This window comes from Triturus cristatus, chromosome 2_2, assembly GCF_964204655.1.
Source record: "Triturus cristatus chromosome 2_2, aTriCri1.1, whole genome shotgun sequence".
Lineage (NCBI taxonomy): Eukaryota > Metazoa > Chordata > Amphibia > Caudata > Salamandridae > Triturus > Triturus cristatus.
The window spans coordinates 1240247033-1240274639 of record NC_140582.1 but is presented as its reverse complement, the minus strand read 5'-3'; the positions used below and the strand labels follow the sequence as shown (position 1 = coordinate 1240274639).

At 48.7% G+C, this 27607-nt stretch overlaps 1 protein-coding gene across 2 annotated transcripts in view; it reads left to right on the top strand.

The window, feature by feature from the left end:
- The window catches only part of CCDC142 (coiled-coil domain containing 142), a 261614-nt gene that overhangs the window by 181648 nt on the left and 52359 nt on the right, over window positions 1-27607 (top strand). For both annotated transcript variants that reach the window (XM_085642907.1, XM_085642908.1), the window contains one exon: window positions 22351-22528. In XM_085642907.1, the coding sequence (XP_085499033.1) occupies window positions 22351-22528 (178 nt within the window). The remainder of the gene's footprint in view (window positions 1-22350; window positions 22529-27607) is intronic.

The window sequence follows — 27607 nt, the reverse complement described above, 5'->3', positions numbered from 1 at the left end:
AAAGATACCTCCCACATTTTCTACGAAATATAGGGGGCAGTTGGTACGGATTTGTGCCTGTATCTCTGTCGAGGTCCTTGCGACTTGGAGTTCAAAGGTTTCTCGAGCGGAGGTTAACGGCACAGTTTGCTGTAAAAGCATGGCTTTCATTCTGCTCAAAGCATCAAACTGTATGATGGAAACATTCACTGAAGGTCATATCGGCGCCTCCCTGACTGTGCTTGTCGGAGGAATCAAAGCCTGCATACAGCAAGTAATCCTGGTGTTCACGGTGACCAGATATGCGATGCCTGGGAGCATCACACAACAACCTTGATCGCTCAGCATTAAGTAACTCCCATTCGAAAGTAGCTCAAACGCTGGCGTGATCACGGCAGCTGGAGTTCCTTTCATGTGGCAAGGCAGATTCCGAATTGAACCATTACAAGCTCCGTGCAAAATAATATCTTGGCACATGAGAGAACCGCTTAAAGCATTCTTGCAGTTAGTACCACTAAGAAACACCTCTCGATCCCCACTCTGGCATCGAAATCTATATGGTAAATCCCAGGATTTCTTAATGTATTCTTTACCCAATTTTTCATATCTGCCTATCTGCCTTTGTTCAAGGCAATAGTGAAACTGAAAGGTCGTGACCGGGAGAGTGACTTGGCCATGAAGTAGCCAATCTGTTGATGGTAATTCAGCTACTGTGAATGGTAACCGTTCCAATTTTTCAATTTGCAGCATTGTATATTTAGCTCCCCTTTGTGCCATTTCTATCTGTGTATCAGGTAGATTGTATTCTGAAAACAAAACGCCAAGGCACAATTCCTGCGCGCAAAGATTGCAGCGTCCAGCTCAATAACATAATAGAACGTAACTGTGATTGGCCGTGTTGTAATATGGCTAAATCTTGTTCCCGTATGTCAATCGCAGATGATACAATGTTGCCCAATGAATATACTCTGGAGGTCAAAGTTGTTAACCCATTATCTACCACAGCAAAAGCTTTTTCTAAGTTTATATGGTCGATTTCCCGTATTCTCTCTGCGGCTTCTTGTTGGAAAATCTTCCAGATTTAATTATAGGCAGCATAAATGCCTGCATATATGAAACGTTTTTGACGTTGTTTCCTTAGGTCCTAGTAGAAAGTCCCTAAGATCCATGTCTTGTGAGAGTAAAGATAAGTGTTGTTTCACTTCTGCAAGTGTTGAGGTTTCTAACCATTCTAGGCACAACTTCCCAACACTATAGGATGTCACTACCCCTGGATGTGCTCTCTGTACATAACGTGGATCTGGCCTATGCATACTGAGTCCCCTGTTGACATTCAGGAACCGTTTGACATGTGTTTGTGTCTAAGGGCCAAACCACCCACTCCTTCCAATTTGGGTCTGATCTATTGTACTTTAGTAAGTCATTGTAAGAAAGTGGCTCTGTATATACTGTTCCCAAATAGGTACAGTGTGCACAGAGCCCACAGTCCCCAGAGGTTTGGCAGAGGCTAAGGTTGGATATAACCATACTCTCTAAAGTGGTAGCTTGGTCGAGCAGTAAGGCAGTATCAGAGGACAGTGTAAAGCATTTGTTGTACACACTCAGTCAGCAAATGGTCTCACACACTCAAGAACTGAACTCTAGGCCAATTGGTTTGTATGTAAAAATATATAGTTGTTTTATTTTAGAACCAACAATAGGTATCAAAATATACTTTCTCAGAATCAGATGCTTTAGATAAATGCTTTCAATAGGAAATAGACTTTTGAATACAGTAGCTACAGTTAATGCAATGGGCAACACAATTTCAAACACAATTATACATTGAGCTCAATGGGAATTTCTAAGTAAATGCAATTAGTTACTTTTTGGATTACACTTCTTACCACAGGACTGGATCCTAGATATAGTCCTGGGACAGTTCCTGGAAACAGGTGAGTAAAAACGTTTTGGTTACCCGTATGATTTTTAACGAATATTATTGTATTTTAAAAGTTGACACTTCGAAACTTTTTCACATAGAATCACCAATGTTATCCCATGGGAGGAAATTCACATAGCAGGTAAGTAGGGTTATCGTTACTTTTTCTTACTCGGTGTTGGATCCTGGATCCAGCACTGGTGCATCTCCTGTAAACAGTTGAAAGAAAGCGTTTTTGTTATACAGGCGATTTTTAAGGAATATTTGTAAGTTTCAAAAATCGACACAGAAGAATTTCTGGTGAAAACCAGGCAATGTTATCCTATGGAGGGAAATCAAGTTAGCGGTAAGTACAGTTGTAATTACTATTCAGGGTCAGTTCTGGGCACCAGGATCCAGCACTGGGATCTCTCCTGATAACAGGTGAGTAATTTCGTTTTCGTTATTCAGCTGATTTTAGGTGAATATTTTAAAGTTTCAAAACTCGACACTGAAGAATTTCCAAGTGAAACCAGTCAATGTTACCATATGGAAGAAAAGTGAGTTATCGGCTTTTGGGTAAGTACTCGACTGGCAGAGTTAAGGTTCTGCGTTACAACAAACAAATGATGGACGGAATGCTGACAATGCAGACATTCTCCCCCAGTCAAAAGATCTGGGTTAAATCCATCGTTCTTTTGCCCACTACGCCACCCCAGTTCAGACATGGCCATATGCAAATCAGTCTTGACCCTGTGCCTCATGGGAACAGTCCAGCCCGAACTGCCAAGCCATGTCTTCCCTGGACCGGAATCAAGCATCCTAGGACCGGTTTCTGGCTATCAGCCGTCATCAGCCAGGATAGCTTGACTCCAGTGGCGTAGTGAGCACGGGACCCACGTCTGGGCACACCCATCCCACTTAGGGCGAAAAGCGTTACAACAAACAAATGATGGACGGAAGGCTGACAATGCAGACATTCTCCCCCAGTCAAAAGATCTGGGTTAAATCCATCGTTCTTTTGCCCACTACGCCACCCCAGTTCAGACATGGCCATGGTTAAGGTTCTGGGCATAGACTTAGGGGTCTCCCAGGGTCAGGTTGGTACAGTTGTTACACCCTCAGTGGCACAGGGGCAGCCGGGTGCAGAGAGAGTTAGGCCCAATGTTATCCTATGGCGGGCAGGGGGTCTTTGGTTGGTGGCTGCTGGCAAGCCTGGTCACTTGCTCAGGGCAAATGGGGAAGTAGATTAGGACAGAGGTTGCACTCCCAGGGGCACTTGGGCGGCTGGGTGCAGGGTGCTTTTGAGCCGTCGGGCGCTCAATGGATTTCAATGGAGAAGCTCAGTCACGAACAAAGGCTGCAAGCTCGGGGACGAAGATTCTTCAGGTGCAACCACCACTTCGAGAGGTAAGTTGGAAAGTTGTAGGATAGGTAGGCACCCAGGAGCTTGGCACAGGGGGCCGTAGGGCGCCGGGTGCAGGGGTGCCTTTTGGCGTCGGGAAATCTTTCCCTCTACTGGTTGCGGTTGGAGGGGTCCCTGTTTCTGAGGCTGCAGGCATCGTCAGGAGCGTCGAGGTGGGTCCTTGGGTGCTGAATTCTGGGTCACAGTCGCCGGGGGGACGTCCTCCTTGTCTTTGTCCACTCAGGCACAGGCCAGGCTTGGCGGGTGCAGAGTGTGCAGGATTCGCGGTTCCTGGCTGGCGCCAGGGGTTGTTGCTTGTTGTTGAGCAGGACCACTGCTCGTGGGAGTCCCAGTCTTTAAGAGTCACAAGGCAGTCTGGTCCTCCGTATTTTTTGAGGTTGCTGACCACTGGAGACGCCGGGGTTTAGCAGGAGCAAGTTCGAGGGTCGACAGGCCTGTAGGGCTGGGGCCAAATCAGTTGGTGTCTTCCTCTTGTTAGCAGCTGCACGGCAGGTGTTCTTGTTTCTTGATCTTCTTGCTTGTTTTGGATTCGGGATCGGAGGAAGGAAGGTTCAGGGTGCCCCTAAATACTAAATTTAGGGGCGTTACAGGTAGGTAAAGGGCAGGGACCAATGGGTCCCTTCCCTGTTGTGGGTACACCCCCTATCCTGCCACTCTCCTGTGGGAGGGGGGCAGTAGCCTAATCCTGATTGGGCAGGGCTCCCAATCTTCAAGATGGCTGGAGACCGGAGATGTGCTTCACCTTGCCTCCCCCACCTGAGGGGTGGGGTTGGCAGAGGCTGGCACACCCCCTTTCCTCCCTTGGGGTTTCCCACCAGTCTTCCCGCCAGAGTGGGGGTCAGAACCGGTGGGGGCCAGTTGCTGAGTACAGCAAGTGGCCTGGAGAAGCTCACAAAGGCGGCATGCCTTTGAAGCTTCCCCTTCCCATCTTGGGGGAGGAGACCTAGCACCTTGCCCAGGATGTGCATTCTTGCAGTCCCAGGAGAGCGGATGGCTCTCTACCCAGGGGTCCAGCAAATGTCTGCTGTGTGGCAGCCTAGGCAGTCCCTCAGACAAGACGTGGATTGTAGGTTAGGTTCAGGGGGCAACTCTAAGTTGCCCTCTGTCGTGCATTGTCCATTAAATCCCACACTGGCATCAGTGCGGGTTTAATGTGCTGAGAAGTTTGATACCAAACTTCTCAGTCTTCAGTGTTGCCATCATAGTGCTGTGGAGTTCGTGTTGACGACCTCCCAGCACCATATACTCTTAATGGCAGTACTGCACTTACAGTGCAAAGGAATGGACCTGGGTACTGTAGGGGCACAGGGCTCATGCACCTGTACCCACACCACTGGCATAGGGCACCCAGCTAGAGGGGTGACTGAGGTATGCCAGGGCAGTGTGTGTGTGGGCATGGCACACAGGGATGTGGGCCATGTCGACTCTCTGTTTTGTTCTGCACCAAGACACTCAGCCTGCAAAGGCAGTGTGTGTGTGTGTCAGGGTACAGGGCCTCTAAGGGTGGCACAATAAGTGCTGCATCCCTTAGGGGTATTCTCTGGTCACAAGGCCCTGGGTACCTAGGGTACCATTTACCAGAGGCTGACATGTGGCCAGAGATGCCAATTGGGTTTAGGCTTCATGCAGTTTTTAGGGAAGGAACACAGGCCCAGGGTACCTGATTGGCAGGAGCCCAGGGCACACTCAGTCAAAGTACATCAGCAATTCAGAAAAAAGTGAGGGCATACCATGCAAGAAAGATGGCACTTTTTCACAGTCATCAACTGTTGCCCCTTCCTTTGTAGAAGAGTTTTGCCACCCCTGTGTTGGTGTAGGTAACCTTGGAGTGTTCAGGTCCTTTATCTTGGCTATCCCAAGACAGGATGTCTGTTGCACAGTATCATTATAAAGATCATCTGCTGTGGAATAAGGCATGCTCTAAATAGTGCCTCTGTACCCTGGACTTGCCAGTTCCTTGAACCCCAAATTGATCTCAAGTCAATTTCGTCTTTCCATTGATTGAAACCCTGTTCAGACAATTGGGCCAAAAAGGAAGCAGAGTAAATCTGTTTAGTGTTTGCCAACATAATTTCCTGTGCTGATGTTGGTGCAACCTTATAATAAAATGAGGCTGGGTCTGTGGTGTTTAACCCTGAAAAGTATGCAAATTTCTGTGCAAACACTTGTGAGCTAGTTTTTGGTGGTGTTGGGCAATGTTCCCACTGATGGTACTCAAATACATTTCCAGGTGAAATGGATTTGTGCAGGAAATGATGACCATAATGTTGATAACAGTACAATTTGTCATAGTCTGAAGAACCCTCTAACATTTCATTATTAGAAAATGCAGCAGTTTCCCCTAAATTAGACAACGTGTTATTTACTGTTTCAGTGTCCCAATCATCAGAAAATGTACTGGAGGTAATGATATCACTTAATGATATTTTAAATACATGATTAATTTTTCAAAGTTTGGTTGGACCGAAAATGTTGAAATCAACCTCGTCCTGTGGATGCTGAAATAGAAATAAGAAATAATATCACAAGTATAGTTCTCTGTCAGCACAGAAGATGGCAGAATTTATTGGAGACCAACAAATAATACAAAATACCTGCGGAACGAAGACAGACAGCATAGATATTGAATGTCCGACGATGTGACGTTTGTGATAGTTTATATAGGCCCAAACCGCAAAGGATGCAGCGTCATATCATACATAGCACAACTTAAGCACAATTCATTTGTCCAATAAGTATGGGCCTACAGTGTGATTTTACCATTTAAGGTCTTAAGTCTACTGTTGCTGACCACGTGTCCCACGTAGGCAGCTTTTGGGACTTTCCACTCTACTGTAAGATATCTATTCTGGTCCTTTCCAGATAACTATTGCAACACAATAACAGTGCCCGGTAATATTGCGAAATGTGATATGCTAGAACATTAATTGTGTAATCGAGCATCTCCTTTTGCCACGTATATGTTTTCTAAGCAAGCCTTGCGTTACTGAAGCCGTGTCTCTAAGGGTAAGGAAAAGTACAAGTGTCTTGTGCCGTGATTCTCATGTCAACTTAACATGGCCTAGAAGCGTACTGCATTTGGTATCACATAAGAAAGATGGCTTCTACATTGCCCCATCTGATACCAAATCACATAATGTACTCTTGGTCAATGTCATTTCGGTCCCTTCGTCTTCCTGTGTGTGGTGTCTAGTACCACTACGTCTTGTTACGCAGCGGGCACAGGCTGTGGTAAAGGCAGCACAGCATGCTGGGCAAACGTTGATCATGATTTACAGAGTGATGAAAACCGTTATTACTATGATGATCAGCTCTAATATCCGTGAACCCCAGCTTTGTAGCCGTAGTATAAACGTTTCCCACATTCCTCCTGTGTGTATGCCGCGTGCTTCGGCTCTTACTTTATCTAACTCTTCTATTGCCTTGTATATATTCCCGCTGTTGTCGGGTATAAACGAACAGCACTGTTGGTGGATGACATGGCAGACTCCACCCTCTTTGACCAAGATGATGTCTAATGCAATCCTGTTCTGTATCACTACAGCCCTCATGGCTGTTAGTTCCTCAGTAATGTTTCCTAGTCCCGTTGCAGTTGAATCAGCTAAGTCCTCAATCATCCTTGCTAACTTATGTATCCTAACTGAGGTGTATACCACACCTGCACCAGGGATCATTACCCCGAGTCCTATCATGATATTTCCTACCCACCCTGGTGGCCTCCTAAATCGTTTTGGCAGGTGGCTCTTGTTCTTCATCTGAACCAGGTCGGTGAAGTGGGTCATTCGAGGCAGGATGGAGGCAAGGTAGCAATTGCCATACCATCCTGGGGGCAAATAGAAGTATGCCCATTGGCCACAGACAAAAAACAGTCTCTTTTAACCCACTAGTCCAGGTGAGGACCCCCGGTCACTTGTCCTAACTCATGACAGCTTTATCATGTGTGTGCAGTTACTGGCTCCAACAAAGTTTGGTGTTGTTGCTGAAGTTTCTCCCACATCTGTAAGAATGCAGGATGGTGCTGTTTGTTGTGTTATCTTAAACCTTGGAATCTTTAATTCTCCTGCACTCCTTGTGTCCAAGTGGTCCCAATCTGCCCTGCTTTTCCAGCCCTCATTCCTGAGTGTTCTGTCAAATGTGTCTAGTACTTCTTTATCTCTCTTTGTTGGTTGCATGTTCAGGCATGGTACTTTCTTTGATTTGGATGGAATTGTCCCCTGCCTTGTTGCAACCTTGCGGCGCTTAGGAGGTGCGACTAGTATGGACATGTTATGCTGAGTGAAGAGCATATGTCGTATCAAGACGCAGCTCACGTATTTAGTAACAGGTAGGATATTGTAAGTCATGTTGTTCTGTGTATCTGTAGGCAGGTGTGTGCAAACATAACATTCAGATATATTCATAATACGTACATACATCTTCATCATTTCAACATATTGATTCCCATTATATTCATCCCACAATTCTCGCACCTCTCTTTCTTTATTTTCAATCTCCCCCAAAATGTCTATTTCCGGAAAATCTATTTTTCTGTCATCATAGGTTGCATTTACTTCGCTCCCGTCCCCAACTTGACCATTTAGGAACAGTATTTCAAGATCCTTTGTGTTAGACCTGTCAGCCCTTTGGGTGGTCCCTCCTCATCATTATTTATTTTGTCCCACTTTTGCCTCAAACCCTGTTTGAATTTTTCCTTTTTGGGAACCACCAGACTTTTTCGTGTTGCTGCAGATTCAGGGAGCCATTTTAGCTACCCCTGAAACTTCTGTCTGAGGGCCTGGAGCACAAGATGGTGGCCACCTGTGACATCACCAGCATCCACTGGAACCTACCAGCACCTTCCAGAACATTCCAGGAGATTCCAGAACTCTGTGACAGTTGGAGACCGTTTAGAATGTTGGGAGGATAAGAGAGGCAGTTGGCAGTTGGAGCTGGCAGTTGGCACCTGACTGGTGAAGAGAGAGGAGCACAACAGTGAAGGAGGAAGGAGTGAAGCAGCAGGGGTGGAAACTTGTGCCTGGAGTGGGGTCCATAAACCCACCCTTGATACTTGTCCCTACTGATGGATCCCAGCCTATAGCCCTGTGTGGGAAGAAGACAGAAAAACTCATCCTAAGGACCTGAACAGCAGGAACAGGCCTTAGGAGCAGAAAGCAGCAAGATCCTGACCTGGAAACTGGTTTCCCTGGAGTCCGGCGTCGAGTAGCCTGAGACCTGGAGCCCGAGGTGGAGAAGCGGCGCTGACTGAAGTAGCAGACGTCGTACCCGGAGCCGCCTGAGGTCGTGAGAGGGCGCCGACGGAGGTCGTGAGGAATACCAGAGGTCGAGGAGGGAGTGAACCGAGGTCGAGCGAGCGGCGTCATCGGAGGAGTGAAGTCCGCCCTCCGGAGTCGTCGGAGACCGAGGTAGAGGAGCACCGGAGGTCGGGGGTGAGGATCGCACCCCGGAGTCGCCGGAAGTCGACATCGAGGCCAGGCCGGCTGACGTCATCGGAGCCGAGAGCGCCATCGGACCGGAGCCGCCCGAAGTCGACATCGTGAAGAGACTGCCCGACGCCGTCGAATCGGAGGTCGAGATCGAACCGAGGCCACCGACATCGGACCGGAACCGCCTACCGGCGTCGTCAAAGAACTGACATTGTGCCGAGGCCGCCGAGACCGAACCGGAACCGCCTCACGGCGTCGACACGACTCCAGCGGCGTCGGAACATCAGAAAAAGGGCAGTAAGTGGAGTAGAGGGCGCCTAAGGCCCTGTGGAGACCTGAGAGACTTCTCTAAGGGGCTAGGGAGGTGCTGAAACCAACCTGACTGTGCCTGGGGTGAACTGGGACTAACCTAGAGAGGTTGTGTGGAGAGAGAAAGCCAGGGCACTGGTATTCCCCCCTTTGATCTACCTCAGCTTAGGCCTCAGCCTTGTCCCAGCCAGGGAGTAGCCCCCCCCTCAAGCCTTCCACAACCCTACAAGCTGTGCCTGGGCCAAATCAGCCCTTAAGAATTGAAGTGTCATCTGATTACATGAGTGTTGCTGTATACTTTTAATTATTTATTGGGGGTACTGTATTTATTGAATTTTTACCTATTTATTGCTGCACTATATTTATAGGTCCACAGGACTTGTTGGTGTACAATATTTATTGGTACAGTATTTATTGCCTCAAAGTATTTAATTGTCTGTATATATTGCACTTGTATTTATGCCCTGTTATTTATGATCACCCCTATTTATTTCATCAAACAGCCAATATTTATTTGACCTGCACTAATTGAAACTTGTATATTGTGATTGACCTATTTATTTTTCAAATCAGCAACTAAGAGAAAAAGATAAAGAAACATATTTTCATAATTTTTACGGTGTAGAGTCGTTTTTGGAACGGATGCACGCATGATTATTGTATGGGTATATTGTATGCTTAGCACTGCGCCTGTTTCCTGACCACTCGAGCCAGGCTACCACAGTGTGTCCGGAAGACCACCACCACCCTTTCTAGTGTGGGAGTGGTTTTCCAACATAAATTGGTGTTCAGTGGTGGGATAGAGCTGTGCCTACATATACTCAACAATAACTGTGGGTAGTCCATAGGCCTACACCGGGAGTTTTCTCACAGCGGCCTTCCTAATTGTGGGTTTTTGTTTTTTCCAAATTTACTCTGGTGGTGGGAGGAGGTATTATTAAAGGTACCCCCCCTGCATTGTTACTGCACAAAACCTGTCCTCTAACCTGAGTGGGCAAGATGGAATTTGTACTGGAAGACTTAGACACGTACACTGTGGCCCAACTCAGGGAGTTTTGCCAGCGGGAGGGGGTGTACTGTCCCCCAGGAGCAAAGAAGGGTGCACTCCAAACCAGCTTAAGGGCTTGGGGGGAGGCACGCCGAGAAAGCAAGGCTGAGGAGGAAGACAGGGATGGAGAGCCTGACCCCGAGGGGGCTGAGATGTACCAACCTGAGGTGGGGAACCTGTCAGCAGGGCCCAGGACACTTTCTAGGAAGGGCAGCACTGTCTCTAGCGGGGGCTTATCCAGCGTGGAGTTAGCAGATCGGAGAGAGAAAAGACAGCTCACATGGGATTTAGCAAAGCTGGAGAAGGAGAAGGAGGAACAGAGGTTGGCTCATGAGACGGAGAAAGAGAGGATGGCTCATGAGATAAGACTGAAAGAGATAGAGCTTCAGATCTTAAGAATTGGGGCACCAACTGTTCCTAATGGTGGCAGCAAAGACCAAGAAATCACCAGGGAATCCAAACCTTACCTGCCAAAGGACATAGTAGCTAGCTATGGGGCGGGTGACGACATCGCCAAGTGGCTAGCAGCCTATGAGGTCTCGTTGAGGGCCCATGGGGTTCCAGTGAAGTATTGGGGAGGAGGATTGTATAGGTACATGCCTCCAGCTGGTAGGGATGCTTTATTGGCCCTCGAAGAGGATGAGCAGACCCACTACCCCACCATGAAACTGGCGCTCATCAGAAAGTTTGGACTAACACCTGAAAAGTACAGACAGAAGTTCAGGGGTAGTCACAAACTGGGCACACAGAATTGGGTGGACTTCCTGGACTATGCAAAGAAGGCACTGGAAGGTTGGATTCAGGGCAGTGAAGTAAGGAACTACGAGGAGCTGTTTGACCTAGTACTGAAGGAACACCTACTCGAGAAATGTTTCCCTGAACTGCGGCAACACCTGGTGGATAGCAAGCTGACCAGCCCCCGGAAGCTTGCTGAGGAGGCGGACATTTGGGCTAGTACCCGGGTGTCCACAAGGGGGACTGGAGGGGATACTCAAAAGGCCGGACAGGGCGCCCCCCAGAAGAAAGAGGGAGGTGAAAAGAAAAAGGAGTTCTCCAAAGGCCCCCAAAATAACTTCCAAGGGAAGGGAACAGGATTCACCTCTAAGGCTAACCCACCCAGAAACCCTAATCCTGGCCAGAGTCAGCAGCCAAGGGTTGTCCATTGCTACGAGTGCGGTGGCGTTGGACACTATAAAGGAGATCCGAAGTGTCAGAAACGATCACCCCCTCCCACTGGAGGAAAGACCCCCGGAGTAGCTAGTGTAGTGCTCGGGGAGGAGATGCCCTTAACTAAGGGAAGGGAGTGGGCGGGTGTCACTTTAGTGTCCCTGGGAGAACGGGAGATGGTTCCCAAGATCCAGGTGCCCGCAAATACCGCAAAGTATGGGCAGTGGATCACCATCAACGGCCAAAGAGGGGAGGCTCTGAGAGACACAGGAGCCAGTATGACTATGGTGCGTAGCCAGCTGGTGTCTCCAGAGCAGGTAATTCCCGATGTACTCCACCCAGCCGCGATGGCTGACGGCAGAACAGGCCACTATCCCGTGGCCGAGGTTCCCTTTGAATGGGGGGGGGTTGCAGGTTCACTTCGAGTTGCCGTAAGCCCTGCCGTGCCAGTCGATTGTCTGCTGGGAAATGACATGGAGCACAACGCTTGGAAGGAGGTGGAATACCGGACTCACACCGAGATGCTGGGTACACCTGACTGGGCCTGTGTTAGCACAAGGTCCGAGACTACCCGAAGAGGGAGTTCATTCCGGCTGGAGCCTGGAACAAAGGCCCAGCCAGCTGCCAGTCAAGGGAAGAACCGAGGACAGGAGGAGCCTGCCTCGGCGTCTCCACCCCGTAGGACGGATAGGCCACCGGAGGTGGTGGACCAGGAGTCTGCGGAGGGGGACGTTACCAACCTGGAGGACCTACCCATCCCGGCCGAGTGGCACGTGGAGGGAGGCCCGTCCAGGGAGGAATTCTGCCAGGGCCAGAGGGAGTGCCCTACCCTTGAGGGGCTGAGGCGACAGGCCGAAGCCCAGGCAGCAGGGAACGTTGAAGGGAACTACAGTGTTTACTGGGAGGATGGCCTCCTCTACAGTGAACCCAAGGCACCCCTACATGGATCGTCACGAGCCTTGGTAGTCCCTCAACGTTATCGAGCCTTCCTTTTGGAGTTGGCTCACGAGATACCATTGGCAGGACACCTGGGGCAAGACAAGACCTTCGCCCGTCTTGTCCCACACTTTTATTGGCCTCAGATGAAAGTGTCGTCCGATACCTACTGCCGGACATGTGTGTCTTGCCAAGCCAGTGGGAAAACAGGGGTGAAGCTGAAAGCTCCCCTGGAACCACTTCCTGTCGTTAGCACCCCCTTTGAAAGGGTGGGCATCGACATTGTGGGTCCATTAGATCCACCAACTACAGCTGGTCACAGGTTTATCCTGGTTCTGGTGGATCATGCCACACGGTACCCAGAGGCAATACCTCTGAGGACCATAACAGCACCTGTTGTGGCTAGGGCCCTGATGGGAATCTTTACCCGAGTGGGTTTTCCCAAGGAAGTTGTGTCCGACAGGGGGACCAACTTCATGTCAGCATATATGCGGGCAATGTGGAAGGAGTGTGGAGTGACCTACCGGTTCACAACTCCTTACCACCCCCAGACCAATGGTCTAGTGGAAAGGTTTAACAAAACCTTAAAAGGCATGATCAGAAGTCTGCCTGAAAGCCTGCGGAGGAAATGGGACGTCCTCCTACCCTGTTTACTTTTTTCCTACAGGGAAGTGCCACAGAAGGGAGTGGGTTTCAGCCCCTTCGAGCTTCTGTATGGGCACCCTGTACGTGGACCTCTTAACCTGGTGAGAGACGGATGGGAAAGAACTCCCAGAAAGCTCCCCCAGGATGTGGTGAGCTACATGCTGGCCTTCCGGAGCCAAATGGCTAAGTTGTGGAAGCAAGCTTCTGACAACTTGGAAGCCAGCCAAGCAGTAATGAAGGCGTGGTATGACCACAACGCTCACCCGGTGGAGTTGGAGCCTGGCCAGAAGGTGTGGGTGATCGAACCAGGAGAGCTTAGTGCCCTTCAGGATCGCTGGTCAGGACCCTTTGAGGTGTTGGAGAAGAAGGGTAAGGCTACCTACTTGGTGGACCTGAAGACCCCTCGTCAGCCCCTGCGGGTGCTGCATGCCAACCGCCTCAAACCCCACCACGAGAGGCCCGAAGTCATCTTGATGATGGTGACTGACCGAGGAGAGGACGTGGAAAGCGAGCCTCTCCCTGATCTGTTTGCGTCTCAAGAAAAGGATGGGTCGGTGGAGGGAGTGATTCTCTCCCCATCTCTAACTCCTGAACAGCAGGAGGACTGTCGCCAGGCCCTGGGGCAGTACTCTACGTTGTTCTCCCTTGTCCCGGGTAGGACTCACCTGTGCGTCCATGACGTGGACACAGGAGACAGCCCACCTGTGAAGTCCAAGATCTACCGGATGTCAGACAAGGTGAAGGCCAGCATTCATAGTGAAGTCACTAAGATGCTGGAGCTAGGAGTGATTGAACCTTCTAGCAGCCCCTGGTCCAGTCCGGTGGTGTTAGTACCGAAAGCCGCACCACCGGGTGCCCAACCAGAACTGAGGTTCTGTGTGGACTACCGGGGACTGAATTCAGTGACAAAGACTGATGCACATCCGATCCCTAGGGCGGATGAATTAATTGACCGGCTGGGAGCTGCCCAATATCTAAGTACCTTTGACCTTACTTCGGGGTACTGGCAGATCTCTTTGACTGATGGAGCAAGGGAAAGGTCAGCCTTCTCCACGCCCAATGGCCACTACCAGTTCTGTGTGATGCCCTTTGGGCTCAAGAACGCACCTGCCACGTTTCAGCGCCTGGTAAACCAGATCCTCACCGGGATGGAGAGTTTCTCTGCTGCTTATCTGGATGACATAGCCGTCTTCAGTAACAGCTGGGAGGATCACTTGCGTCACCTGCAAGCTGTTCTCCAGGCCCTGAGACAAGCTGGATTGACGATCAAGGCCAGCAAGTGCCAGATCGGGCAGGGGTCGGTAGTGTACCTTGGACACTTGGTGGGTAGGGGAACGGTGCAACCCCTCCAGGCGAAGATCGAGGCCATCATGGCCTGGGAACCCCCCAAGACACAGACTGAGGTCCGAGCATTTTTGGGCCTCACGGGATACTACCGCCGCTTCGTGAAGGGGTACGGTACCATCGTAGCCCCCCTCACGGAGCTCACGTCCAAGAAACAACCTCGACGGGTAGTCTGGACGGAGGCTTGTCAGCAAGCCTTTGAGAAATTGAAGAAAGCCATGTGCGAGGCCCCGGTCTTAAGGGCCCCAGACTTTTCCAAGAAGTTCATTGTCCAGACAGATGCATCAGAACATGGCATTGGGGCAGTGTTATCGCAACTCAACGAAGAGGGTCTGGATCAACCCGTGGTCTTCCTATCCCGGAGACTACTTCCCAGGGAACAGAAGTGGAGTGCAATAGAGCGTGAAGCCTTTGCAGTGGTATGGGCTCTGAAGAAGTTGCGGCCATACCTGTTTGGCTCGCACTTCCTAGTTCAGACCGACCACCGACCCCTTCGTTGGCTGATGCAAATGAAGGGGGAGAATCCCAAGTTGTTGAGGTGGTCTATTTCCCTACAGGGGATGGACTTTCAGGTGGAACATCGGCCTGGAGTGGACCACGCCAATGCAGACGGTCTCTCAAGGTATTTCCGCCTTAGTGATGAGAACTCCCAAGGGGTTGGGTAGCTCTCCCCACTTTCAGCTGGGGGGGACGCGTGTTAGACCTGTCAGCCCTTTGGGTGGTCCCTCCTCATCATTATTTATTTTGTCCCACTTTTGCCTCAAACCCTGTTTGAATTTTTCCTTTTTGGGAACCACCAGACTTTTTCGTGTTGCTGCAGATTCAGGGAGCCATTTTAGCTACCCCTGAAACTTCTGTCTGAGGGCCTGGAGCACAAGATGGTGGCCACCTGTGACATCACCAGCATCCACTGGAACCTACCAGCACCTTCCAGAACATTCCAGGAGATTCCAGAACTCTGTGACAGTTGGAGACCGTTTAGAATGTTGGGAGGATAAGAGAGGCAGTTGGCAGTTGGAGCTGGCAGTTGGCACCTGACTGGTGAAGAGAGAGGAGCACAACAGTGAAGGAGGAAGGAGTGAAGCAGCAGGGGTGGAAACTTGTGCCTGGAGTGGGGTCCATAAACCCACCCTTGATACTTGTCCCTACTGATGGATCCCAGCCTATAGCCCTGTGTGGGAAGAAGACAGAAAAACTCATCCTAAGGACCTGAACAGCAGGAACAGGCCTTAGGAGCAGAAAGCAGCAAGATCCTGACCTGGAAACTGGTTTCCCTGGAGTCCGGCGTCGAGTAGCCTGAGACCTGGAGCCCGAGGTGGAGAAGCGGCGCTGACTGAAGTAGCAGACGTCGTACCCGGAGCCGCCTGAGGTCGTGAGAGGGCGCCGACGGAGGTCGTGAGGAATACCAGAGGTCGAGGAGGGAGTGAACCGAGGTCGAGCGAGCGGCGTCATCGGAGGAGTGAAGTCCGCCCTCCGGAGTCGTCGGAGACCGAGGTAGAGAAGCACCGGAGGTCGGGGGTGAGGATCGCACCCCGGAGTCGCCGGAAGTCGACATCGAGGCCAGGCCGGCTGACGTCATCGGAGCCGAGAGCGCCATCGGACCGGAGCCGCCCGAAGTCGACATCGTGAAGAGACTGCCCGACGCCGTCGAATCGGAGGTCGAGATCGAACCGAGGCCACCGACATCGGACCGGAACCGCCTACCGGCGTCGTCAAAGAACTGACATTGTGCCGAGGCCGCCGAGACCGAACCGGAACCGCCTCACGGCGTCGACACGACTCCAGCGGCGTCGGAACATCAGAAAAAGGGCAGTAAGTGGAGTAGAGGGCGCCTAAGGCCCTGTGGAGACCTGAGAGACTTCTCTAAGGGGCTAGGGAGGTGCTGAAACCAACCTGACTGTGCCTGGGGTGAACTGGGACTAACCTAGAGAGGTTGTGTGGAGAGAGAAAGCCAGGGCACTGGTATTCCCCCCTTTGATCTACCTCAGCTTAGGCCTCAGCCTTGTCCCAGCCAGGGAGTAGCCCCCCCCTCAAGCCTTCCACAACCCTACAAGCTGTGCCTGGGCCAAATCAGCCCTTAAGAATTGAAGTGTCATCTGATTACATGAGTGTTGCTGTATACTTTTAATTATTTATTGGGGGTACTGTATTTATTGAATTTTTACCTATTTATTGCTGCACTATATTTATAGGTCCACAGGACTTGTTGGTGTACAATATTTATTGGTACAGTATTTATTGCCTCAAAGTATTTAATTGTCTGTATATATTGCACTTGTATTTATGCCCTGTTATTTATGATCACCCCTATTTATTTCATCAAACAGCCAATATTTATTTGACCTGCACTAATTGAAATTTGTATATTGTGATTGACTTATTTATTTTTTTCCAATCAGCAACTAAGAGAAAAAGATAAAGAAAGAATATTTTCATAATTTTTACGGTGTAGAGTCGTTTTTGGAACGGATGCACGCATGATTATTGTATGGGTATATTGTATGCTTAGCACTGCGCCTGTTTCCTGACCACTCGAGCCAGGCTACCACAGTGTGTCCGGAAGACCACCACCACCCTTTCTAGTGTGGGAGTGGTTTTCCAACACTTTGCATATATTATTATCAATGCAGTCACTATTATTCCTGGTATTGGTGATAGTATTGCCAGCAGCACTGCTGGCCACCTTCGTCCTTCTTCCCTAGGACGTGGCATTGTATTAATTAGTGTCTTCCTTTCGTGTTCCGTGCCCTTACTCAAGCAACTGTCTTTTCCTCCCAAGTGCTTGAATCAAGGTCCTTCACTTACTTTCCTGGGCTTGTCCCCCTTCATCCGGAGTGTTATTTCATATAACTTATGTGGGACTCTCACCCTGGTGTCTGTGTTTCCACCGTGATGTAAACATTCAACTCCGTTGTCACCAGAAATTTCTTCAGGTTCTGGCGAGCTATTGTTACTTCTGCCGCACTGTCTAGCATCGTCAGAGCCCATTCCTCGTTCAGAAGTTGTGTCCTCAGAATTCTGGGCATGTCTGATTTTCAGACCAGTAACTTTCATTTTCTTAAATTGAGGTTTTTTATTTGCCTTATCTTCCTTTTTTAGAAGTAAAGTCTTGAGCGCGCTGCTTGTCTCTGGATTGTGTGCACTCCTCTCTATTTTCTAACCGTCCTTCTCTTTCGGAGCTTTTCTTCGAGCCCTGAAAGGAACGAGAGGAACGTGTATCAGTATCCTGATACCTGTCCGGTTTCCTAATATTATCCCTATTCCTAAGGTTGTACCTCTTTTCAGAGGGCTCCTGTGGAGGAGACCCACCTCGGGACTGAGATCTGTTGTCTTTAAAGGTTTCCTTTTTGTTATCCCACTTCTTTTTAGAAGAAGTAGGTGTCTGCATAGAAGTTTCCTTTTCAGGACTGCCCTGTAGTTGAGGTTTTTATAGCTATTTCCACCAAACTATCCCTGCCTAATTCTGCATACGCAGTTTCAATTATTTTGAGTAGTTCAGCCCCCTGTAATAACGGGCCAACCTCCCTTAGGCGTAGGCGGATAGTCACTGATGCTGCTTCCCCTTTAATGTTAGCTAGTATTATGACGGATACCTGGTCATAGTTATTTAATAACTTCATCCCTAAGTTTAGGGCAGGTTCTGCTCCGTACTCATTTTGTATTTGTCTTAATTCATCAGGAATTACTGCTAATGAAGGAATACCATGAGTCCTGGTATATATGGCAGCAAAGAATGTACCCCAAGAGGTGCAATCCTCTAACTGTGGTGTAATCCCCATGGGTAAACAGAATGTTAACATTCTGTGTTTTTCAAATGGTGTTGTATTTGGGAATACTGCTTCTAACTGGGTTATTTTCTGAGCTACCCAGAAAGGAATTTGTTCACGTTTTGTGGGCACTTTGCCCATTACCACGTGTAATGTTTGTGGAGTAATTTTAGTACCTAAGCTCTGTGTAGGATCTGGATTTAGTGTAATTACTGTTGGTTGGACCGCTAGTGTCCTTAAGACAAAGTGTCATGTTTCTCTAAAGTTTTATCAACTCTTTGATTTGAACAAGCAGTTCATCACGTGGCATTGTGTCAATGTCCGGATGTGGTGCATAGGTCGCTAATATCGGCCATGTTGCTCCTGGTCTTCCTAAAGGACCAAGCCTTGCTCTTGTTCTTCTTGAGTAGAGTAGGGCGCCATTAAACCAGAAAATATGTTCCTGGTAGGTAAGCGGAATTTCAGTCTCCTCAAACGGAGTGAAGGCCGCTGGAACATCTTCATGTGTGTAATCATGACATGTTTTTGTTACAGCATCTGCTTCTGGGAATGTAACCCAAGAGTAGAATACCTCTGTTTTGAAATCTTTGTGTGCCTCTATCACGAATATTACTACACCTCCTCTGGGTGATAACCTATGTTTGACCAGTTTAACTGTCAGAGTTTGTCTTACTTTGGGTGCAATATGTATTGCATCTACATCTTCCTCACCAGACTGATTCAGTCCCTGGGCTAGGTGGTTTAAATCCCCCTCATGTTCATCCATTGTGTTTAGAACACGGAATAATTGTTTTAAGGAAGTTATGTAAAGGTTTTTATGCAAAGGTTTTATGCACAATTTTGGGAATATTTCCTTCAAGCTTGAATAACCAACAGCCAATACATAGGATATCTCGCCTACTCAGCTGTGGTGGAGTTTCTTCCCACTCACTCCAGACGTCTCTGGGTTTTGTAAGAAGGGTCTCTGAGATTATGCATGACTGAGCTACTCCGATTCTACTGTTAAATATGTACCAAACCAAACGGTTGGGCGCCATGTATAGACCACGTTGGGCGCCATGTAGTGTAGTTCCAATAGTACCCTTCATGCAGGACCTACACATTTGCGGATAACATAAACTGTGGGTGTGGTGGCAGACTGACTCCGTACACCCCCGCCGAATATGTTAGCCTGTTTTCGCATTAACTAGCTCGTAGTGCTACTAGAATCTCCTGTTATCAGAGAGATTCGTTTTTGCAACCTCAGAACACAATAACCGCAGACTCGTGGAAACAATATACTACTTTTCCCCCAGTCACTCGTGCTTGCTTGTTTTGCTCTCAGAGAGATACACAGAAGAAACAGTTGGGCGTGTTTAAAATAAGAATTTATTGTACCGTTGTTCTTCTCATGTAAAACAAATGTGCTGCTACAACTGTAACACAGTAGCAGAGATATAGTTCTGTACAGTGAATAAAAAGGAATAGTATTGTTCTATCATTTTGCAATAGTCATGAACACATACATGAATATAAAATAAAGTGCATAATCCTAAAATGCCTGTCTAGATGTACCTGAGTGTACCTAGCATGTAAGTAGGTGCGAAAGAGCTACTAAGACTAAGAGCCTAAAAGTCTAGAATCTAAGAGCCAAGAGTCCCGCTAGGATTTAGTCGAACCTCCATACCTGAATAGTGAGAGTGTGGGACTTCGTCCTGGACTTGAATTGGACACCCCATCAGGGATAGTTAGACCACTGTCAGCTGGAGCAATGGCATGCCATAGCCGCAGCATCTCTAGTCAGTGTGTCGGCCTTGAAGTCTTGGTTCCCTCCTGCCTACTGATAGCAAGAGGTGCTGTATTCATACAGTCCATGTGCGTGTGTTAGACATTGTTCAGTGTGAGGATGACATTGGGGATTAAACCTTGTGCGTAGATAGGAGAGGTGAAGTGTGCCCCCCTGGAGAGTGTACTCGTAAATTATTCATATGTGCTAAGGATGACGTCTTAGCAATATCGATCAGGCAGAACCCACCCTCGTCATAGAACTAGGTGAAAGGTTTAGTCCTTAAAAGGTGTCAGTCCTTATAAGGCATTCAGTCCCTATAAGGCATTCTGTCCTTATTTGGAGTTATGTCCTTATCAGGCACGTTCATATGAAATGAAGGGGAGATGATGTAGGAAAAGAGTACGATGTTCTCTAAACCTATATTAGGGTACCGATGTGAAATATAACTGCACCCACTCTATTTTCCCTGTTTATTAAGGGGATTGCAAAATTTTTGGAGTTTACTGTCGCCCCAGTCCTAGCAGGCACAAAAATTCCTATTTTAATGTTCGCAAATGACACGTTAATTATCTCAAAAACGCCAAGCGGTCTCCAGCGAGCTCTGCTACTTTTTTGAGGAGTTCTGTTTTGTACAGGGCTTGAAAATTAACGTGTCAAAAACCAAATTTATGTCTTTTAAACCCCATAGAGCATTCAAAGGAGGCATATTGTTAAATAACAGTCCTTTAGAACAAGTTAATGCCTTTACATATTTAGGGGTCATTATGCAGAAGGACTTAAGGTGGAATCGACAGCTTGACATGGCCACGTTAAAACACCAACAACTATCTGGAGTTCTACAAACAGAATTTAACACCTCTCTTACAAAACCAGTGAGTCCGGTGCTTCAAATATACAATATGAAAGTGGTCAGCTCTGCCCTATACAGGGCAGAGCTTTGGGGGTATGAGAATTTGTCCAGATTGACTGTAGCATTAAACAGGTTCCTACGTAAGATCACCAACCTCCAGCAAAGCACCCCAGTGCGTCCACTGCTTTACGATGTAGGGAGAAAAGCACTGGCTGATGTAGCAAGATTACGCCCCCTACTTTATTGGCGTAGAATGTGGTGTACACCTGAACTTTCAACATACGCCTCAGGCCTTAAGGACCTAATTAGAGCAGATCGCTTTAGCAAAATTAAATGGTTGCGGGAGGTTAGAGCCTCCCTAATAAGTATAGGCATGACAACATTGTGGGAAAATCCAACATGTACCCCGTTCCCCTCTAAGGAGACCCTAAAAGCAAAATACTGGGATTAGCCAACCCAGAACACCTACAGAAACAGTGATTCATCCTCACTTACAGGTTGTTACCTAGAAGCTAAACCAACACCAAGTCTGGAGCAGTACTGGGACATAATAACTAAGCCACACAACCAGAAGTTATACTTCCAATTTAGGGTGAGCTCACCACCAATAAGATCTTACACAGCAAGATGGGTTAACTTGGGCGACAAATCTTGTCCCGCTTGTCAGGCCCATCTGGAGTCATTGGCCCCCATGTTGTTTGTTTGTCATGCATATGCTGCCCCTCGTCGAGCATGGCTGACGCCTGTTTGTAGATTATTGGGCACCAGAAACAGCAGTGTCTGGCAAAGACTATTGCAAACGGATACATCGACCCCCATTGTTGTTGCACTAGCAAAGTTCTTGGGATGGACTTGGGCTATTAGGTCGCAGTCACTCCTGGTTAACTGAAGGCTTGTCCCTGCCCTGGCTTTTCTGCACATGGACACAGGAAGTAGACACATATATATTTAGGTACTGTAGCTCTGTTATTGTACCATTGCTTATGTGTTTACCACCAGTATTTCCAGTCGTTTTCAACTGTATTAATTGTATTTTATCATTCAGAGGTTAGATTTCAATCATACCTAATATGGTTTTAATTGTGCATTTATACTGTGATCTATGAAATATTTATTTTATGTATTGTGCTTTTATGACATCTTTGTCGAATAAAGCTTTTTAGATTGGATTGGATTAAAGAATCGCTCCTGGGTCCTTGCCGTGTGTGCATCTCCTCAGGTACACACACGGCAAGGACACGAGCGATGCTACCAAGTTTGCATCTCTTCGGGGCACGCACAGCAAGGACCCGATAGCAATACTAATAATTGTTATAGAAAATGACTTTATCAGAAGTATTTAACAAGAAAGCTTCATAATTCAGAATTTTAACTGAAGTTTTTTTAACCTCATTCCCCATGGAAGAAGCCACTTGAGCCAAGAAAAGGTTATAAAAATATATGTTGCTTTCATAAAAAAAATGTTTATTAGCAAATCAGTGGCAGAAAATCAGAGATTGTCAGGCAGGTTCTTAATAGTATCCTTGAGAGTAAAAACTCCTATTATACTGCAGTTTACCTTAAGTAACTGGGAGATGAGGATTTGTGTCAGTTCAGATGTGGGTGAGACAATAAAACTCACAGTTCCTGTGTGTAAAACAAACCTTTCAACACAGGACAGCTCCTAGCTTCTCTACTGTGGCTGCAGACTACTGTTTTCAAACCTTTACACTGCTAATAGTCATTCATTGCTAATTTTGTAATCGTTTTTCTTTTTACTGTGTATAATATTTTTGCTTCTGCTCATAGATGTTCCTAGTGAGCCGAGTGAGTACGCCACCGCCGCTGTACAGATTGTAGTTTGCCAAGTTCTTGAGGGCGTCCAATCACTCACACAGGAGTCTCAAATTGCTGCACTGACGCAAGTCCTAGGGGTGTTCATGGAAGCCTGGATGGACCATATACTGCGCCATAAAATAACATTCAGGTCAGCAACTTTCCCGAAGGCATTAACATTGAATGTATACTGGAGTGATGTCTTCAATACTTATCAGTCATGAGACATACATACATACACATATATATATATATATATATATAATGTATACATTTATATTTGTAATTTATATATAATATTTATGCAAATAAGTGTAGTTTTCTATTTATTACCGTTGTTGATTGTGGGGAATAACCTTCACTCATGAAATGGCCGTAAACAGCATATAGAACACTACATCTGCAAATATGATTTATGCTGTGTTACGGTGTCATGTGTAGTAGTTATAAATAAAGTTTTTTTTCTCAAAGTAGTTCACAAGCGATTACATCCATCCATTGAGAGACATTCACATTTATCAGGCCTCCAAGACAGCCCTCCTAGCCACCTCAGACATCATCCGCACACTCCTCGACCAAGGCCACACCGCAGCCCTCATTCTACTAGACCTCTCAGCAGCCTTCAACACCGTGTCCCACCACACACTAGCCACCAGACTCCACGACCCAGGCACACAGGGAACTGCCCTAGACTGGATCCGCTCCTTCCACGCTGGCCGAACTCAAAGAATCAGACTCCCACGAATCCTCTCCTAACCCACAGAGATCTGATGCTGAGTACCCCAAGGATCCTCCCTCAGCCCCACTCTCTTCAACAGCTACATGGCCCCCCTCGCAACCATCGGCAGAAAACAGGGACTCCGCATAGTATCATACTGCCGACGACACCGAGCTCATCCTCTCCCTCTCAAAGGAACCCAACATCACCAGAGACAGCTTCTAGGAAGGAATGAAGAACGTCGCAGCCTGGATGAGCAGCAGCTGCCTGAAGCTCAATTCGGAAGTCCTCATCCTCGGATCCACCCCTTCCGCGTGGGACTACACCTGGTGACCCCCTACCCTCGGAATCCCCACTCCCACGGACCATGCCCGCAACTTTGGCATCATACTCGACTCCTCCCTCACCATGGACCGACAGATCAACGCCATAGCCTCCACATACTTCAACACCCTCTGCATACTCGTCAAGACCTTCAAATGGACCCCCCCTGAATCCAGAAAGACCGTCACCCACACACTCATCACCACACACTCATCACCAGCAGGCTGGACTACGGGAACGCCCTCTATGCCGGAATCAACAAATCTCTACTCCACAAACTCCAGATCGTTCCGAACGCCGCAGCCAAACTCATCCTTGGCATCCCACAACCAGATCATATCACCCAGCACCTACGACACCTCAACTGGCTCCCCGTCAAAAAAAAGAGTGACCTTCAAGCTGCTCACACACGCCTACAAAGCACTCCACAACACCAGACCCCAATACCTCAACAAAAGAATCGCCTTCTACGCCCCCAAGAGAAACCTCTGCTCCGCTGACCAGGCCTTGGCCGAAATCCCCTGCATCCACAGAGCCAGAACAGGAGGCAGATCCTTCTCCTAAATGGTGGCCAAGACCTGAAACGTACCCCCCCCCCCCCCCCCCTCTCCTCAGCATCAGACGAACCCCCACACTGCAAGCCTTCAGGAAGAGCCTCAAGACCTGGCTTTTTAAATGACCAGAGCTGCCCAAATCCCCCCCCCCCCCACATTGCCTTGAGACCCTCACAGGTGAGTACTGCGCTCTATAAATCCCTGATTGATTGATTGTTTGATTGATTATTAGCTGAGTTGTTTCCTTGGTCAATTCTGTGCAACAGTTAAGTCTCTTCTGTTGTCATTATGCTGTATTGCAGTAAGAACATGGAGACTGACCCGTACTCTAAAGAATACATTTGTGAATGAACATTTATCATTGCACTTGTTCCAAATAACATGTTATTGGGCCACATTTATTTTCCATCAACATTGCATAAGTAGTACATTTCTGATGGATACATCTGCCAGTGGATTCCTCACCTTGTGAATATCCCCTGCGCCAGCATTCCAAGGAACTTTTCTTCACCAGCATTCCACGTCGATGTGGGCGACGTCATAATACACCGGCTCCGCACGCGACTCCGATCGACGTCACCGGAGCCATAAGAAGCCCACGTCGGCGTGATGACGTCAGTTCCCTTTTTTCCGCGCCTTCGACGCGCAACGGTTTTTCTCCAGTGCTACTTTGTAGTTTGGTCGTGTATCTCTCTTTTCTTCGACAATGTCTTCGACTAGGAAGTCGGGCTTTAAGCCCTGTAGGGAGTGTGGAGGCCTGATGTCGATTACGGATCCTCACCAGAATTGTTTATGGTGCCTTTCCTCGGAGCATGATGTGGAGGAGTGCGGATGCTGTAAAAGCATGAACCCGAAGGCACTCAAAGAAAGGAAGACCAAGCTCTTCATGAAGAAGATTGGTGAGGAAAAGAGAGGGAGGAAGAAGGAGAGATCGAAGAGGGAGTCATCGACTTCGAGGTCGTCGAGGTCGAAGAAACACCATAAAAAAAGTAAACATTCTAGACGTCGATCTTCGAAGTCCAAGAAATCGAAGTCGAGGTCGAGGTCGGCTTCGTCTCATCGACGTCGGAGCAAAGGTTTGTCTCCTTCTCCTTCGCCTTCAAGGTCTCCGGAAGGTTCTCCTTCGAGGAAGCAGACTCCGATTCAGTCTCCGTCGAGGTCTTCGGCTCCGTCTAAGACGTCGACTCCGGCCCGTGTGGAGTCGGATGCTTCTATGCATGAGGAGCAGGGAGAGTCGGTTCCAGTGCCTGAAGGATCTGAGGCTCCAGTGGAGGATTCTGCGGAGCCAGTGCCGGAGGCCCCACAAGAGGTTCCTTTTCCTCAGTTTCCGGCCCCGGGTACGGATTCGGCTAATTTCCTCAATGCTATGTATGGCATTTTTAATAGGGCGGCCTATCCATCCGGAGCACCAGCTGGTCCCGTGGGTCCGATGGCCTTTACAATGGGAGTGCCGCAGCAGTATGCTCAGGCCCCCTTTATGCCCTTTATGCCGATGGCGCCTTCTTGGCAGTTTCCGGCGCCGCCTGTGGATTCGAATCGACCTCGGAAGGTTCGGCAGGCTTCGGATCCTCCTTCGACACCGAGATTGGCTCCATCGACGCCGACTCCGTCGACGCCGAGGCCGGCTCCATCGAAGTCGAGGCTGACGCCGTGTCTGGCGCCGTCAACGCCGGTTCCTCTGGTTCCTCCGACGCCGCGTACAACGTCGCCGATGTCGGTTCCCCGGATTCGGTCGAGGAGGGAAGCCCAGAGGGTGTTGGAGGAAAGAAGATATCGAGAGGTGGAAGAAGGTGAGGTGGATTCTTCTTCTCCGGATGAATTTGAGGGCATTGAGGTTGCCAGTGGACTGTATACGACCCCAGAGTGGGAACATGCATCTACCAGTTCTTCTCCTCCTCATTAGTTGGCTCCCTATCATGTAGTGATAAAGAAAGCAGCGGAGCTACTGGATTTACAGCTGCCTTCTGTTGAGTATAAATCCAACCTGCTCACAGAGGTGTTACATTCTCCATCTTCGACATCGGAGCCCTTGTTGCCTTTCAATGAGGCCATATTGGAGCCGGTATTAGAGGTATGGAAGAAGCCCCTTTCATCTCCTGCAGTGTCTAGGCAGGTGGCAAGACGGTACAGGGTTGCACCTGGGGATCCTGACTTTTTATCCACTCATCCGTCCCCGGACAGTTTAGTTGTGCAGGCCTCATGCTCTAGGCATGCTTCTGGTGCCTTTCCTCAGTCGCCTGCTGACAGGGAGTCCAAAAAGGCTGATCAGGCAGCCAAAAAGTCCTTTTCGACAGGAAGCATGGCGTTAAAATCGACTAATGCTATATGCCTGCTGGGGCGTTACGTTCACGCTCTAATGGATTCCATTAAATCCTTGGCTCCTAAGTTGCCTGAAGGGGATAAGTCGTCCTTCATGGAGGTTGTAGCGGACACTCAGGCGGCTGCAAGGCAAGTTATCCAGTCGGGGTTGGATACAGCGGACTCCGTGGCAAGGATAATGGGGTCTTCAGTTGCTGTGAGAAGGCAGGCTTGGCTCCGTAACTCTGGTTTCTCGGCGGATGTTCAGGCTACGCTGGTTGATCTTCCTTTTGATGGTCAGAAGCTGTTTGGGGAGAAAGCGGACTCTGCCCTTCAGCGTTTTAAGGACAGCCGATTGACTGCAAAATCCTTGGGCCTGCAAGTACCAGTGAAGGGTTCGACCTTTCGAAAGTTTAGGGGCTTTGGGCGATCGTCTTTTCGCTCTTACCGGCAGCCCCAGCAGCAGCAGCAGCAGAATCCCCTCTATAAGTCCTATAGAGGGAGGCAAAGGGGTCGGAGAGGTTCTGGACGCAACCCCTCTTCTTCCTCCTCCTCTGCTCCCAATGAGGCCTCAGGGAAGCAGCCCTAGATCCCCCATCCTGGATCATGTAAGGCCTGTGGGGGGTCGGGTGTCCTACTTTCTACGGGGTTGGAAATCGGTTACAACAGACCTTTGGGTTTTGAACCTCGTAGAGACTGGGTACGCCCTTCCCTTTCGGGAGTTTCCTCCCCCTTACCCTCCTTGCCAAGGTTATTGCTCGGAAGACCATCTGCTTCTCCTGCAGAAAGAAGTTCTAGCCTTGCTTCAGAAGGGTGCAATAGAGGTGGTTCCGGAGCAGGAAAGGGGTCAGGGATGCTACTCCCGGTTTTTCCTGATTCCCAAGAAGGACGGCAGATTGCGTCCTATACTGGATCTCAGAATCTTGAACTTTTACCTGAAACAGGAGAAGTTCAAGATGCTGACCCTTGCGCAGGTCCTTCAAGCGTTGCAGCAAGGAGACTGGATGGTGTCGCTTGACTTGCAGGATGCGTACTTTCATGTCCCGATCCTGGAGTCGCACAGGAAGTATCTCCGTTTTACGGTTGGGTCGCAACACTACCAGTTTGCGGTCCTCCCGTTTGGTCTTACTACCGCACCTCGAGTCTTCACAAAGGTGATGGCAGTGGTGGCTGCTCATCTCAGGAGGTCGGGGATTCCAGTTTTTCCCTACCTGGACGACTGGCTTCTGAAGGCAGAGTCCCCAGAGATGGTGCAGCGTCATCTGCAGGTGACAACTCAGCTGTTGTTCGACTTGGGTTTTTCGATCAATGTGCCCAAATCTCTCCTGGTGCCCTC